At 34.7% G+C, this 15,839-nt stretch overlaps 2 protein-coding genes across 3 annotated transcripts; one reads left to right on the forward strand and one right to left on the reverse strand.

Moving 5' to 3' along the window:
• Window positions 1-2,382: 2,382 nt before the first annotated feature.
• LOC102593521 (probable 3-deoxy-D-manno-octulosonic acid transferase, mitochondrial) lies at window positions 2,383-11,331 on the reverse strand. 2 transcript variants are annotated; one of them, XM_006339043.2, is made up of 14 exons: window positions 11,033-11,331; window positions 9,952-10,045; window positions 9,290-9,332; window positions 8,713-8,835; window positions 8,306-8,425; window positions 8,140-8,218; window positions 7,850-7,966; window positions 6,787-6,884; window positions 6,202-6,292; window positions 5,415-5,534; window positions 5,162-5,232; window positions 4,101-4,275; window positions 3,400-3,510; window positions 2,383-3,091 (listed from the first exon to the last, which is right to left on the reverse strand). In XM_006339043.2, the coding sequence occupies exons 1-13, from the start codon at window positions 11,229-11,231 to the stop codon at window positions 3,500-3,502; spliced, it is 1,341 nt and encodes a 446-aa protein (XP_006339105.1). In that variant the 5' UTR covers window positions 11,232-11,331; the 3' UTR covers window positions 2,383-3,091; window positions 3,400-3,499. The 2 variants fall into 2 exon arrangements, with proteins under 2 accessions (XP_006339105.1, XP_006339104.1); XM_006339042.2 differs by having other exon boundaries at window positions 3,934-4,275.
• Window positions 11,332-12,265: 934 nt separating this feature from the next.
• Window positions 12,266-14,549, forward strand: LOC102594042 (crooked neck-like protein 1). Its single transcript, XM_006339044.2, has one exon. It carries the CDS (start codon window positions 12,322-12,324, stop codon window positions 14,347-14,349), a length of 2,028 nt encoding a protein of 675 aa, XP_006339106.1. The 5' UTR covers window positions 12,266-12,321; the 3' UTR covers window positions 14,350-14,549.
• Window positions 14,550-15,839: the final 1,290 nt, after the last annotated feature.

A 15,839-nucleotide genomic window follows, 5' to 3' on the forward strand; every position in this document is an offset into this window, starting at 1 on the left:
TGATAGAAAAGAAATTGCAATCACAAATAAAATATGGAGAAACATAACTTTATTGATAAAATAAATAGTGCGGGTACAATTTTGTTCATCCTTGGATTTTACTCTCCTAAGATTTATCCATGATTCAAGTGCCGTTAGTGGCATATTTCTCAAACTAGGATGATTTGGACTTGATCTACATAATTTGAGGGCCGTTAGTGGCGTATTTCTCAAATTAGGATGATTTAGACTTGATCTACATAATTCGAGGACAGTTAGTAGCGTATTTTTCGAACTAGGATAATTTAGATTTGACCTCTATATGAATATTCCATCATTTGTGGAATATTCGAGATTTTGATCTCTTTATGAAATTTTCGAGATCAACAAAACAATAATACTATTGTGACAAAATCAGAATTTTTATTAAGAAATTTAAAATACGATAAAGATATACAAAAGAATTTCATTTTTAATAAGAAATGTTGCATTTGAAATCTATATATACAAAAACTTAAACACTTTCTTTTAAATAAGTTTAATTTAAATAATACGAATTCAAATTAATTGAGATGTTCTTTTATTAGTTTTTTTTTAAAAAAAACATGTAAAGTGTTGTTGTCATAATCTATGGGCAGAACTATCCTGTTGGCCTGTCCTTTTTCTTTTTGGGTGATGCGTACAAATAATTTTATTTTTTTTATAACATAGTGTCACGATCAATTTATGCCCTTTTCATAAAGTATTTGTTGCCTTCTACCAAAAGGTATAATTTTGTGTCCTTTGAACATTTGCACAAAATAGAATCTTTTAGTGCAATTTTGCTTGGTCTAACGAACTCACCGTAATTTGCGAAAAAATTCGACTATACTAAATCATTGTCATGTTATAAATTCTCATAATTTAGCCACAAAATTAATTTATTACGTAATTTCAATGCATTCTTGCTTCAAAATTCATATAAATGAACTTCATGCGACTTAAAATTAGATATTTTACATTTTATTGTCAATTCCAATAATTCATTTTAGATACAATCTAAACCTTCAAAAAATAAAGGCACGTTTGTTTTTTTTCAACAATTAAGTTCAACAAAATTCCACTATGATATTTTTCATGTTTATTCAGCTAAATCAGTTATAAATAAATAATGAGTTTTCAATAATTTAAAAAGTAACAAGCCTAAAAACTAAATTTTGATTCTCAAAGAGGACACAAGAGAAAATTAGTATTATATTATATAGTCCGGTACAATAATACAATGAGTCAAAGCTTTGCTGCTCTAATCTTGCCATCATCCCCAACATTATTAGGTCAATTTAATAGTAAAATATTTCTAAATAGTTCAAAGTGGTTTGAAAAGTATTAGTACTAAACCTTTTTTGAATTTTTATAAGTTTCACGTGATACTCAAACTTGGTTCAAATCCTTCTAAAGATGTTTTGGATATAAAAATAAAATGTGAAAATTGTAATTTTAAAAAGAAGACAGGTTATTTGTTACAATAAATAAAGATGATAGTGTAAAAATTAATTTCAGAGTATAAGACAATAGAGTTATGTTTGCATTATCATTTTGATTTTACCACTTCGATCAAATTTGAGTTCTACCACTCACATTCATTTGAATTCAGTATTTTCAATGTGAAACATAACTTGCAAAAAATCATTAATATCACAAGATATAATAAATAGGAACTCATACTTTTAAAGTAAATTTAATGTTAAAACCTTTAAGAATCGAACCCAAAAATTCAAATCTTAAATTTACTCCGCGCGATAAATACACCAAATTTCAAATAAAAAATAGTTAGGCGATACACGCATACCTAAGTTTGTCGTAATTATTATTTTGAAAAAAATAATTGTAGTGGGGAAGGTCGTATCTTTTTGGATTTTGGTCATTTCATATTAAATAATCTTTTATTTAAGGTGGTGGCCATTAGGGGCTACAAAAGACAGCTATATAAAAATAGCCCTTTAGTTATACATAGCATGCATTCAACAACAATTATTTAAGATTAGACATTTGCTTGAATTAAGTAAATATAAATTGTTTATTGTATTAAATATAATGTATTTTTGTCATTATAGTGTACGAAAAAGAAAAAAAGGACGGTAAGTTGAATTTTTTCTTCTTCAAGAACTGCTTCGAAAATAGTGATTTTTATCCTTGATGAAATAATATGAAAGATGATAGAACGAATAAGACTCTTCTATCCTTGATGAAAGTCAAGATCTTGGGTGATGGAGGAATTCCGATGGACAACGCTTTAAATGATCTACATGGTACAAATTTGAATTAGTTGAGCGAGTAGATTGAATACCAAATGGTTAAACTAAAAAACGAGAAAGGAAACTTCTCAAGGGGATAAACATTTCCACAAGCAAAATAAGAAGTAACGACATGCAAAGAAACAACTGCTCTGGTGGAAGATAGTAAGTACCTGTGAATTAGTAGTGATGCGCGCCAATTGGCCCGAATACCGTGATTATAACAAACAAACAAACAAAAAAACACAGTTGTTCTAGTTAATTTAATCTGCATTTTGTATGTCGAACACAGAGTATATTCTACTTCTCAGCATTACTCACTATTGTCATTGTTCATTTCCCAGCCATAGTTTGCCATAACTGTAACAACTTGTTAACTGAACAAATTTCTGGACATTTTTCACCTAGGTCGCCTCTACGATGAAGATTATGACTGCATTTACCTGTTACCACAGCAACAACAGTCAACAATTCGAGGCACTGATTCCCAGAATAGAGTTCTGATGAAAGCTGTATAGATGGATCCCGATAGAAGCTGAAATCATCGCAAAGCTCAGGAAGTTGCTTGACGTAGCTAGGAAATAAGCCAATATACAGTAGTGGAGAGGCCATGCAAGGTGTAAATAACTTTAATCAGCAAACTAGTCCAGCGATTTCAAAGTATCGCGTCCAATCCACAAAAGTGCAAATGCACTCCATTCAGATTATCATGTTCTTCATTTCAATCTTTGAGCAATCTCACTCGGGAGAATTGCAGTTGCTCCCCTCTTGCATGCCTTAACAGTTAGTATTGCAGCAATAACATCACCTCGAGCAAATCAAGCATTGTTATCACTGGACTGAATCAATGATAATTTAAAGAAGTCAGTTAGATCCTTCTTCTACACTAAATTATGGCATTTAATAGTAGTAATATGATATAAAGAACATAATTAGCAAATACTGATGATCCCTAAACCAGGAATACTTCATTCTTTGGAAGATCTTTGTGTCCCTTGTCGGAAACAAGTTTTGACTTCCAAACCAAACAAAATTGTTCTCTATTGAGTTTATGCCAAAAGAGTTCTTAATCAAACGGTGTAAGAAAGGTGTTACCTAACACTACCCCAAATTACAGCTAATGATATAATTAATGCATCTGCAATACCTGATACTTGTGATACACTTTTGTTCGAGGCCTCCCCTGAAAAATCCTTGTCCTCTTAGGCTGCTCTTTACTCATAAACCATCTTGGGAGGCAAATCTCACTAAGGACAATCTGAGAAAGCAAAAAAGTAGATATTTAACTGCCGCGAACTATAAAAAAGCAGCAAGGGAAATCCAAATCGCCCAAGGTATTAGCCAAGTAAGGATGTAGGTGGGACTCAAAAGAAATGCATTACAGTAGATCCTGCAGAAATTTCAGGCAAGCAAGCTTACAGCTGAGGAGTTAACAGAGGGCAACCAGATATCTAATGAGGTAATTCCAGACAGAATCTAGCATGCAATGAGCCGAGGACATTTCTCGTCACATTAATGAATTCTGTTTTTGATGAAGACCACATTAATGAAAATAAACAGGGGAGAATGTGATCTATACTGTGGACAACCAGATATTAATGAGGTATTGCAACACTGAATCTAGCATGCAATGATCTGGGGACGTTTCTCACCACATTAATGAAAATTAATAGACGGGAACCTGATATACAGGGGAAGGAGGGAACAGCATTTAGGTTCTTCACATTTTTCTTCCCTGTTCAAGATCTCATGATATTGATGCAGGAACTCGTGAATGCTTTTTTTAACATGAAACAGTCCCAATCATAGATGGGGATGATCTGAAGATAGAGATTCATAGCATCAAACCTTCGTTTGCCAGTGCTATCCGAAAAATGTGGAAGTCTAGAAAGCTCCAAACATTTTCAGTGATCCCACAAGACAGAGCATGATAAGCTTGCTTAGCAGCTTCTTGACGTTCTTCCAAAAGTTTTGCATCACTAAGAAGGTTGTGGAGAGCTTCGACAAGAATGTGTCCAGAAACCTGCCAGAGCAAAGGAGTCCGACAAGGATCTCAAAAAGGGAGATTAAAATCATATACAAAGTAAACCAGAGTAAACACTGAAATATGCTGATGCTTCTGTGATAACAGTACTTTCAGCCCTTCAGACTCATAAGTGCATATGCTTCTATACTGTAGTTGGTTTATCTTTCTAGTAAAGATTGTACTGTTGAAAATTAAAAGGTACTGTATCAATTTATATATCTGACATACTTTATATGGATACTTCACTATTACAGTACTATCCTATCAAAAATATTCAGAATTTCTGCAGAAGATAACAACCTGGTTCTTGAAACTTTTGTCGGTCAAAGGCAATTGAACGTTTCTTTATGAAGTAAGTAATTTCATTTAAGGCACCTAGAAAATGCTAATTTGTACAAAAGATAGTTAGCTCCAGTACATTAGATGCACATTCTAGGAGAAAGACAGGGAGCTAATGCATCCAAAATTTGCAGTCAAAGGCTATTGACTAAACAGTTATTAATATAATTGTCTTGACTAGCTTTATCTCTTCATTTCTAATCATTCAATAAGAGCTATTGAAAAAGATAATTTCAATCTCAAAATGCCAAGTGTTATGTTGCTGTTCCACCTTCTCATTTTTTGGTTATACTTATATACTACATTGGGTCTCCTTTTTCTCCAAAATAGGTTAGTTATCTGCCTTTCTCCAATTTCAAGGATCCTCTTATGATTGACCTTGAAATTTGACTACATAAATAAAAGAGTTTTTTGCACATGCTGAACTAACCCTTCCTAAAATATTCATGCCATCCTTCCCTTGCAATAAAAAGCATAAATAGCACATTATGAATGTCCAATGCACACCAGCCGAGTGTGTATAGATCAAAGTAAGTATCCAGACCTGTAATACTGACAAAGGATTCAAGCGTTGCATCTGTGTTGCCATATGGGAGAAATGACCGATATAAGGACCTGATAATTGAACCAATAAAAAAAACTGATATAAATATAATTATGCACCACATGAGAATCAAACATGAAATTTTACTACAAATTAATCAGGCACTCCAAAGAAACAAAGGAAAGAAGCCTTGATCCCAGCCTAGCTGCAGACTGGACCCAAGTTCTATCTAAAAGATGGAAACAGAATTGACCAGTTAAAATAGCACAGCTTGCTGCAGCGGCTTCTGAAATATTATGACCAGCTGAACCTGGAAGAAATGAACCTCCAATCACAGCAATTGGTGTTAGTCTGTAAAACTTTTGTAATTCACCTACAGAGCAAAATAATAAGAAATATCAATGACCTCGTTAATACAGCTCTGCAACAGCAAGCAAAAGGGAAGTATTTCATCCGTTAAAATTTACTGTACTTTATCTTCTAGCTTCTTTAGGCAAATATCTGATACATATACGAAAGTTGTTATATGGTGTGGATTGTGGCTCAACAAATAAGATTTAGTTCTTATGAAGGTATAGCTTCTTTTGGGATTAGATTTTCAATCTGCTCTCATGTGCAAGCTGGATCTTCTCTATAGGTGGAACACAGGGAAATTTTGCAAGACAAAAGTGAAACTTCTATTTGTACCTTGTTGAAGTATGTGGATCTACGCCATGTAAAAGTTTAAGCAAGAAGAGAGAGATGAGATCATCAATTGGTATGCACCGCACCCTAGTCATTCTAGGCAATTTGATCCATAACTAGAACAAAGCATATTAGCAACAAACTCTAAACTCTTTCTGATTTTCTCTTTAGCTATTCTTAGTTTGTTAGAATTCACAAAAAAAGTGTGATGGAGATCATTCGACTATTTCACCTACAGGAAAATAATAACCCACTAACTTTTTAGAAAGGAGATGGGATGTAAAGCTTAAACAGATCTAAACTGAAAATCTGAGTCAGCTAGCTTGAGGAATTATCATAAGGCCAAATAGGTTAACCTAATGTGTCAACCACATATATGTTTGTCCCTGGCATGAGCTTATCGTGACGAGACCGTAATGCTACCCTTACTCCATCTTTCTCCAATTCCTGCATAAGTTGAGGAAGACAACATAAATTCAGTCTAGATAGAGGAAGTAATTTACAAGTTCCATGTTATGAGATAAAGGCCTCTTTTGACATCAATCCTGGGACATCTTTAGCAACTTGGGATCATGATTCCTCTAAATCTTATGGTTTATGGTTAAAGCGCATGCTGTTCTCAATTTAACTAATAAAATATGGCTGTTTTCAAGTATTTTTATGTTGACTTGACAAATTTCTTGCTCTTGAACTATAATGAAATATCAGGAACCCATCCAACTATTTCCTCCACTGCCCACTGGATGGACATGAGAATGAGGATGAATACAAGCATGAAGAACAGATCAAGATCATTCAAGAGTTCACTCGATAGTTTGAAGAAGCACTTGAGCGTTCATGGTTCAATAAACTTAATGATTTGGTTGAGTTAAGAGAGAGAAGTTAGGGCAATTTTAGAAGGACTATAAATAAATTCTAATAGACTAGAACATTAATCATACCAAAGCAATTTGTTTTCCGTGCTGAGGATGCCGAGGCACAATGATGGTGATGATATCCGGATGTATTTGCTTTAAAGCGTTGTGTACTCCTAACATGACTGCATATCAATGTTGTTACAAATTCAATCAGCAGCACAGAGCAACCTTAGTTATATTCAAAGTCATCAGTCCATGAGGTACACTCTATTTACTGCTTTTCTGCTCTATCCAAGAGCAGAAGGTTACTCAGGTCATATGGGAAACCCCTCTTCCCTTTCCCTTTCTGATCCCTTTCTACTTAAACAAACACCGATTACCTTAAAACACACAATCAATACATGCATCTTTTTAGAAAAAAAATAGAGAAGTAGAACAAAGTTCCTTTTTAATAAGTTAGAAGTGGAAAAAACTAGCTTATGTTAAATTGGAAAGAAACAAAGTGCAGATGGCCTTAAGCTTTGTTAGCTGAAGTGGGAATTCAAGGTCAAGCTGAACCACTATCTTTATTATTTTTTTTACTTGAACAGTGATTGTATGACGAACAAACTTTGGAAGTTTTTTCTTCACTCAGTCCTACACTCATTCAACCAAATAGAAGTCATAAATAGAGTTTGAGGGTCCAGTACCCTCTTAACCTTTCTTGAACAACTTAGAGACAATTGAAAGGGAAGTTAAAAAGAAGCACATACACAGAACACAGTTCTTTTTAAAACTTGAACCGTGATTGTATGACAAAAAGACTTCAGAAGTTTTCTCTTCCCTCAGTCTAGACTCATTCAACCAAATAGAAGTCATTAAGAGGGAGTTTAAGGGCCCAGTACCCTCTCCACCTCTCTTGAACAACTTAGAGAAAATTGTAAGGTAGGTAAAAAGAATCACATACACAGAACACAGTTTGTTCACACACATGCCTGCATGAATTCAAGCTTAAACTATTACCATGGTATAAAGTAACAGAAAAAAAAGGGGCCTTCATGACTCTCTTATCTAACACCCTTGCTTCACGTTCGAGATTCTTTTCATTTCTTCATCTCCATGAAAAGTCTTTAATACACGTCAGACATTATATAGCAAAAACAACTACCTTTTTCTTCACCCTTATGAATAGAAGATGCCATCCAAACCTTTCTGTTCATAAGCTGTACCTGCAACTCTTTCAGCGCTCTTTGATCCCCTTCATTTGTGTCAATGTTCCCTACAGCTAAAGGGAAAAAGAACAAGGAAGCGAGAAGAAGGGTACAATTAGTGTCTGCTCTCTGGTAAGCAGTGGTAAATGCAACAATATTTCTAAAGGAATATATAAATGAATTTATTATGAGTGCTAGTAGTTCTATCGTATCATGCAAGCTAATAAGTCTTTGTTTTTGGCCATACCATACTTTAGGTCACCGCAAAAATTTATGATGAAGGGTGGACACTGCAGCAGTTGAAAGCGAATTGCCTGGGTAGTGCTCTTTATAGAAATAAAAATCAGAACTCTAAAGGTAAAATGATGTCTTTAAAATCCAGACACTTCAATGAAAATATATGAGATACGTACCAGTGGAAGAATCAGCAAGAATTTGGAGAGCATTAATGATGTCAGAGAATTAACAAATGGCTGAGACCAACTGCCATAAGATTTTGCAGATATTCGAGCATTAAGCAATGCAAGTGCAATCTGAGTAGCATAATGGTTGAGCGTAAGCAGAGAAACAAACATAATACAGTGACATATAAGTGAATACAATGAGAATTAAAATGAAAAAGAACAAGATGGATGCTAAACCACAAAATAGGGTGTCTGGACGATAACAGTGGTTAAACGAAATAGTGTTCTCATGAAAAAATTAAGTGAAATTTGCATCGAATCCTTAGCAGAAAATATAAGCCTTTAGTCAAGATACTAAAAGTTACAATAACAGGCATCTCTCAGTTCAGAAGCATTCAGAAAAGATATTTACCTACCCGATTTTTCGCAGCACCTATAATCAGGTTTGGCCAGAGTTCACTTTCCATTAACATGATTGCACTTGGCTTCCAATAACGAAGGAAAGCATCAATGGCGCCAGGAGTGTCAACTGGAGAAAACTGGTAAATTTGTAAACATGTTAGAGACGCTCCTTCTCTATCTTCTAACTTTGGTGAGAAAGCCATGTATAAAATATAAATCGCAAAGAGTAATTTTGGATTAAAAGAAAACGTAAATCAGTTTTATAAGTGGAAACAGGCAGGTCAGAAGACAAAATATTCAGAAGAAAAAATTGAGCACAAAAAGAAATGCCAGAACATTATAAGAACTCTGAAAAATAAGAAAGTGAGATTCACCTAGTATGGTCAGAAGAAAGGGAGGGAGGAAACAAGCTAACAGCATAGAAGAAGAGCTAGGGTGTGCTCTCCTGTTTTTAGATTTCACTTGCAAAAGTCAAAATTGAAATAGTACACTTGAAAGGGAAGTTGGTGTCTTGTCAGATAACTCAACTTAGTGACGTCTATCAAGCAAAATGTAAGTTGTGCATCAGTCTTAAGGAAATCGAACAGGTACCTGATAAAGGACGTTATTTGGAAGCTGGTGCTTTATTACCTCACTGTAAGAAAAATACAAACAAACTAGGTATTAAATATGAATTAGCTTTTCAGCAAGCCGTGAAATGAGAAGTGAAAATAATGCCCACATGAATCTGGCGGAAGTTGTTAAAATGACCAAATTGGAATATCCACATCAGTAAACAAATTAAAGTAAATAGCATACTGCAAAGTAAAATCTATTTATTTTTGTATTAACTGATCTAAGACATATCTTCTGTTTCTCATCACAAAGTAGTTGATTATGCCTGCATTGTTTTGATCCAATAAGTTAGATATGCCTTCTATTTCTATTGGGCACTAAAAGGAATCTTGAACATAACTTGCATTCCACTACTATCAACAACGTAAATGCACTCTCAAACAGGTCTTTCTTTTCTTGTGTCAACAATTAATACACTAAGCTAGATTTTTAATATCAAGGATATCTTGTGCCATTAATTCCCCCCCCCATAATCACAGAACCACATTTTTTTATATATTTCCCACACTACCTTCCATTTTGTGCAGCAGAAAACTAAACTATAATTGCAAAATACTAAGTTTTCTGGCTACTATCATATCACAAAATTTGTTATCACCAAACACTTAAAGAAACTTTGAATTAAAATTGAGACTCACAATGCTGATGTGGTGGTTGTGGTCATCAAGACAGTTACATCAGGCCTCCTCTCTATGCAGCATTTGATCACAGGAATTGCACACATTCCTTCACCTAATTCCACATTTTAACAAACAAATTAAATAACTGATAACAATTTCATATTAGGATGAAAAAGGAAAAAAGAAACAATAATAAATAATACTCTATTTGTCCCGATTCATGTGGCATACTTTCTTTTTTAGTCCATCCCAATAAGAATGTCACTTATCTATAATTAGATATAATTTAACTTTAAAATTCATCTTTACCCTTCCTTAAAGAAATGATTTATTGCCACACAAATGCTAAGTTTGTTTTAGATAAAAAAAAATCAGAAGTCTATTTTAAACTTGATGCAAAATTACAAGGTATCACATAAATTGGGACAAAGGGAGTATAGATCAACAACTTGAACAACAATTGCACAATATACAATTGTATAAATTACAAATACCTACACAATAACAAAAAAATATGTGTGTGTGTTTGGGGGAAGAGAGTTTATATCTACAAATACACAAAATAATAATAATATGTGTATGTATATATTCACACTCTCTAATTCTGATATGCATACATTATGAGTCTCTCTCTGCTTGTGCGCCTAGAGTAACACTATGTTTGGATGGTTGTTACATATTGTTTCACAATGTATCATATTTTATATATTATATCGTATTATATTGTTTTAATAAATACAATTTTGTTGTTATATAATGTCAGACATTAACAATTTGAAGGATAAATCCTACCAGGGAAGTACGATACACGTAGAACTACTATAAATAAGTAGAATAAAGGATAAATAGGATTATTAAGTAGTAAATAAACACAAAATGAGGGGAAAAAAGTAACGACATCACACCAAATGGATCCTTACATAAAATGGTACATTTTGTAGTTAGTAGCAACGTCTTAAACGATAGGATATAATAAAATTTAAGTAATGATTATTGTATTTAACTAACAACACTTAACAATAATCCAAACAAGGTGTAAGAGTGTGTGTTAGTATTAAGACATGGCAAAAAAATAAATGGAAGAGAGAAGGAGAGTTACCAAGTGAGACAGCGTGGAACCAGAAGAGAGGGCCAGGGGGGCGAGAAAGAGAAGGGAGTCCGAGACGCTCGCGCCAGCGGAGAGGATGTTCCAGGCCACGGAACTTGCGCCACCGCAGATGCAGCTGAATCAGCGGCGATAATCCATAACTTAGGGCTCTGTAAATTTTGTAAATCAGCTCACCTCTCTCCATCGCCATTTTCCCAATTCTTCTTCTTCTTCCTGATTATAGCACTGTCAATACTCTTCAACTGTGAGTCTCGTAATTTTGTGAGGAAGGGGGAATATTTGATTCATATTGAATTTACTTATTTCACAAAAACTTTATTAAAAAAATGCATTTTTCTTTAAAAGTAATTGTGAAATATCAATAAACTTGCTGCTTAGTCACAAACTATATGTCTAATGGAGGAGGTACTAATTTACTAATTACTTATTAGTGTATCTATATCATATATAAATAATACATTATTGTTAAAGATAAATTAGATTTTTCATTGGCTAGGTTTACATAAACTTTTACATGGCGTATTTCACAAAATTAGCTACATTAAATTGAATTTATACTATATAGTTTTTTAGCATATATCGTATAGTTCATGTGATATTGTCGTTAATGAATGTTACCCTTGATTAGTATATTGATATAAACAATTTACAATAAATTATTTTATTGTTTGATAATTAAATTAGAGAATTTAATTAATCAAATAAATAAGTATTAAGTCCAAATATTATATTATGATGTTATAAGAATTAAGATGTTATTGAGTCCAAATCGTAACCTTAACCGAATAGGAAAAGTTTATGAATCACACACTTCGGTGAATACTTACAAAAATACATAATAGTCAACGTAAGATTTAGCGGAAAGATGTTGACCATTCCACCATTTCTCCCACAAAAACTAGCTAGTTTAAAAGACTTGATTTTTTATTTTTAAAAATATTTATTGATAAAAACTTTACAAATAAAACACTATTAAAAATATATATAAAAAATATTTTTAAATATTTATAGCCCACGGGCTGACCTCTGAGGCTTGCGAGTTGGGCCTACGAAGCTAGTGGGTCAAATGAGACTGGACTAAAAAGTTTCGTTCCTAAATAAGCCAAAAAAATTAGGCTCAACCCCACTTAACTCAAGAGTTGGGTTGGGCCGACCTAGCAGCTGAAGCCCATTTTGACATCTTGTATGTGATCTTATATATAGCCTCCTTTTATGGAAAAAATAAAATACAATTGTCACGTATTTTTCCATCTTCTCTACAATTCAACACAATTCCGTTAATGGCTTCAGTATCTCTTGCTAGAGCTATGCGGGTGAAGAACAAAACCCCTGCCCCAATCCAAATCACGGCAGAGCAGATTTTCCGGGAAGCTAGAGAACGTCAAGAGGCGGAAATCAGACTGCCCAAACAGAAAATCAGTGACCCAACAGAAGGAGCTGATTATCGCCTTCGCAAGCGAAAGGAATTTGAGGGTTTAATTAGCCGTGTAGGCTGGAACAAGAGTGTGTGGGTGAAATATGCTGAATGGGAAGAATCACAAAAGGACTTGAAGCGTGCTCGTTCTATATGGGAACGTGCACTTGGAGTTGATGCACTTAACCGTGACCATACCATCTGGTTGAAGTATGTTGATATGGAGATGAAGAATAAGTTTGTTAATCATGCTCGTAATCTATGGGATCGAGCTGTTATCCGTTTGCCTAGGGTTGATCAGTTGTGGTACAAGTATATTCATATGGAAGAGATGCTTGGCAATGTAGCTGGTGCAAGACAGATTTTTGAGAGGTGGATGAGGTGGATGCCGGACCAGCAAGGGTGGTTATCTTATATTAAGTTTGAGTTAAGGTATAATGAAATAGAGAGGGCAAGAGAAATTTTTGAGAGATTTGTGGAGTGTCATCCGAAAGTTAGTGCTTGGATTAGGTTCTCAAAATTTGAGATGAAGAATGGGGAGATTGGGAGGGCAAGGAATTGTTATGAAAGGGCTGTGGATAAGTTGGGAGATGACGATGACGAAGCTGAGCAGTTGTTTCTGGCATTCGCAGAGTTTGAGGACAAGTGTAAGGAGACGGACAGGGCACGTTGCATATATAAATTTGCCCTTGATCAGATACCAAAAGGGCGAGCTGAGGATTTGTACGGCAAGTTTGTGGCATTTGAAAAGCAGTATGGTGATAGGGAAGGTATTGAGGATGCTATAGTTGGAAAAAGGAGGTTTCAGTATGAGGATCAAGTCAAGATGAATCCACGTAACTATGATACATGGTTTGATTATATTCGTCTAGAAGAGAGCATTGGAAATAAAGAGAGGATTAGAGAGGTTTATGAGAGAGCCATTGCTAATGTTCCTCCTGCTGAAGAGAAGCGGTATTGGCAACGATACATTTACTTATGGATTAATTATGCATTATATGAAGAGATTGATGCACAAGACATGGAAAGAACCAGACATGTTTACCTGGAGTGTCTTAAGCTGATTCCACATCACAAGTTTTCATTTGCAAAGATTTGGTTGTTGGCTGCCTTGTTTGAGATTCGGCAGTTAAGACTCAAGGAGGCACGGCTTCTACTTGGAGAAGCGATTGGAAGGGCTCCTAAAGACAAGATATTTAATAAGTACATTGAGATAGAGCTGCAATTTGGGAACATAGATCGTTGCAGAAAGCTTTATGAGAAGTACTTAGAATGGTCACCAGAAAATTGCCATGCTTGGAGCAAATTCGCCGGGTTAGAGAGGTCCTTGTATGAAACGGAGAGAGCCAGAGCTGTTTTTGAGCTTGCAATTGATCAACCTGCACTGGATATTCCAGAGTTACTATGGAAGGCTTACATAGACTTCGAGATCTCTGAGGGTGAATTTGAAAGAACAAGAGCACTATATGAAAGACTTCTTAACCGTACCAAACATTTAAAGGTGTGGATAAGTTATGCCAAGTTTGAGGCATCGGCTATGGAATCAGATGTTGAACAGAAAAAGAAGTGCCTGCAAAATGCTAGAGATGTTTTTGAGAGGACCGTTTCTTACTTAAGAATATCTGCACCTGAACTGAAGGAAGAAAGAGGAATGCTTTTGGAAGAATGGCTAAATATGGAAAACAGTTTTGGTGAGCTTGGAGATGTCAATTTAGTCCATGCCAAACTACCAAAGAAACTGACGAAGAGAAGGCAAATAGACATGGAGGATGGTCCAGCAGTCTACGAGGAGTACATAGACTATCTTTTCCCTGAAGAAATGCAGGCGAACAATCTTAACATTTTGGCTTCTGCTTATAAATGGAAGAAACAGCGGGTTGCATCCGAGGATTAGCCAGATTCAGTGTTAGCTTACACTGTATATAGTTTTTTTTTTACTGTTTTCTGTTAGCTTCCATAACTCTAGTTTTGGTGGAACCCAAACTTAAGTTTTGCTCAATTTGTCATCGCTTTTTCTTGCCAGTTTTGTAACGAATACTATAGTTGAGGAAAGGGCAGATTTACGATTTTTAGAATAAAAGATGACTGATTACAAAGACCTCGTGGAAGTTACTTTAAATTATTGGCAAAACTCTAGAAAACTCTTTGATTTTCTCTTTAGCTATTCTTAGTTTGTTAGAATTCACAAAAAGAAGTATGATGGTGATCATTCGACTATTTCACCTACAGGAAAATAATAACCCACTAACTTTTTAGAAAGGAAATGGGATGTAAAGCTTAAACAGATCTAAACTGAAAATCTGAGTCAGCTAGTTTGAGGAATTATCACAAGGCCAAAGAGGTTAACCTAATATGTCAACCACCTATATGTTTGTCCCTGGCATGAGCTTATCGTGACGAAACCGTAATGCTACCCTTACTCCATCTTTCTCCAATTCCTGCATAAGTTGAGGAAGACAACATAAATCCAGTCTTGATAGAGGAAGTAATTTACAAGTTCCAAGTTATGAGATAAAGGCCTCTTTTGACATCAATCCTGAGGACATTTTTAATGATAAGAAAGTGGTGAAATGGAAGGCTCATTATGAATGTAAAACATGTGGTCACTGGTAGGTTTAAATATATGTCAGGTACTTTAATGGGATTGACTGCACTTTGAGGAGACCTAGTCTTTTGGGTTCTGTGGAAACATTTTTGAGTTGCAAAATGCCTGATCTTGATGGAATTTCTTCTATTATCTCTATGACCAACAATTATCCCTTCCTTTCTCAGTTCCAATGAGACCACAAAAGATGAATCATAGGCTAGAACATGAATCATACCAAAGCAATTTGTTTTCCATGCTGAGGATGCCGAAGCACAAAGATGGTGATGATATCCGGATGTATTTGTTTTAAAGCGTTGTGTACTCCTAACATGACTGCATATCAATGTTGTTACAAATCAGCAGCATAGAGCAACTTTAGTTATATTCAATGTCATCAGTCCATGAGGTACACTCTATTTACTGCTATTCTGCTCTATCCCAAGAGCAGAAGGTTACTCAGGTCATATGGGAAACCCCTCTTCCCTTTCCACTTAAACAAACACTGATTACCATAAAACACACAATCAATACATGTAATTTTTTAGAAAAAAATAGGGTAGTAGAACAAAGTTCCTTCTTTAATATGTTAGAAGTGGAAAAAACTATCTTATATTAAATTGAAAAGAAACAAAGTGCAGATGGCCTTAAGCTTTGTTAACTGAAGTGGGAATTCAAGGTCAAGCTGAACCACTATTTTTATTATGTTTTTACTTGAACAGTGATTGTATGACAAACAGACTTCGGAAGTTTTTTCTTTACTCAGTCCTATACTCATTCAACTAAATAGAAGGCATAAA

This window comes from Solanum tuberosum, unplaced genomic scaffold (genome assembly GCF_000226075.1).
Source record: "Solanum tuberosum cultivar DM 1-3 516 R44 unplaced genomic scaffold, SolTub_3.0 scf00008, whole genome shotgun sequence".
Lineage (NCBI taxonomy): Eukaryota > Viridiplantae > Streptophyta > Magnoliopsida > Solanales > Solanaceae > Solanum > Solanum tuberosum.

What these genes read in the sequence shown, in the direction of transcription:
- LOC102593521 (XM_006339042.2), bottom strand. Translation starts at nt 11,231, where the DNA reads ATGGCGATGGAGAGAGGTGAGCTGATTTACAAAATTTACAGAGCCCTA. An exon ending in GTTCCACGCTGTCTCACTTG is followed by an intron (nt 10,046 to 11,032) that starts GTAACTCTCCTT and finishes ATGTGGAATTAG; the next exon opens with GTGAAGGAATGTGTGCAATT. An exon ending in ACGGAAAACAAATTGCTTTG is followed by an intron (nt 6,293 to 6,786) that starts GTATGATTAATG and finishes CAACTTATGCAG; the next exon opens with GAATTGGAGAAAGATGGAGT.
- LOC102594042 (XM_006339044.2), top strand. Translation starts at nt 12,322, where the DNA reads ATGGCTTCAGTATCTCTTGCTAGAGCTATGCGGGTGAAGAACAAAACC.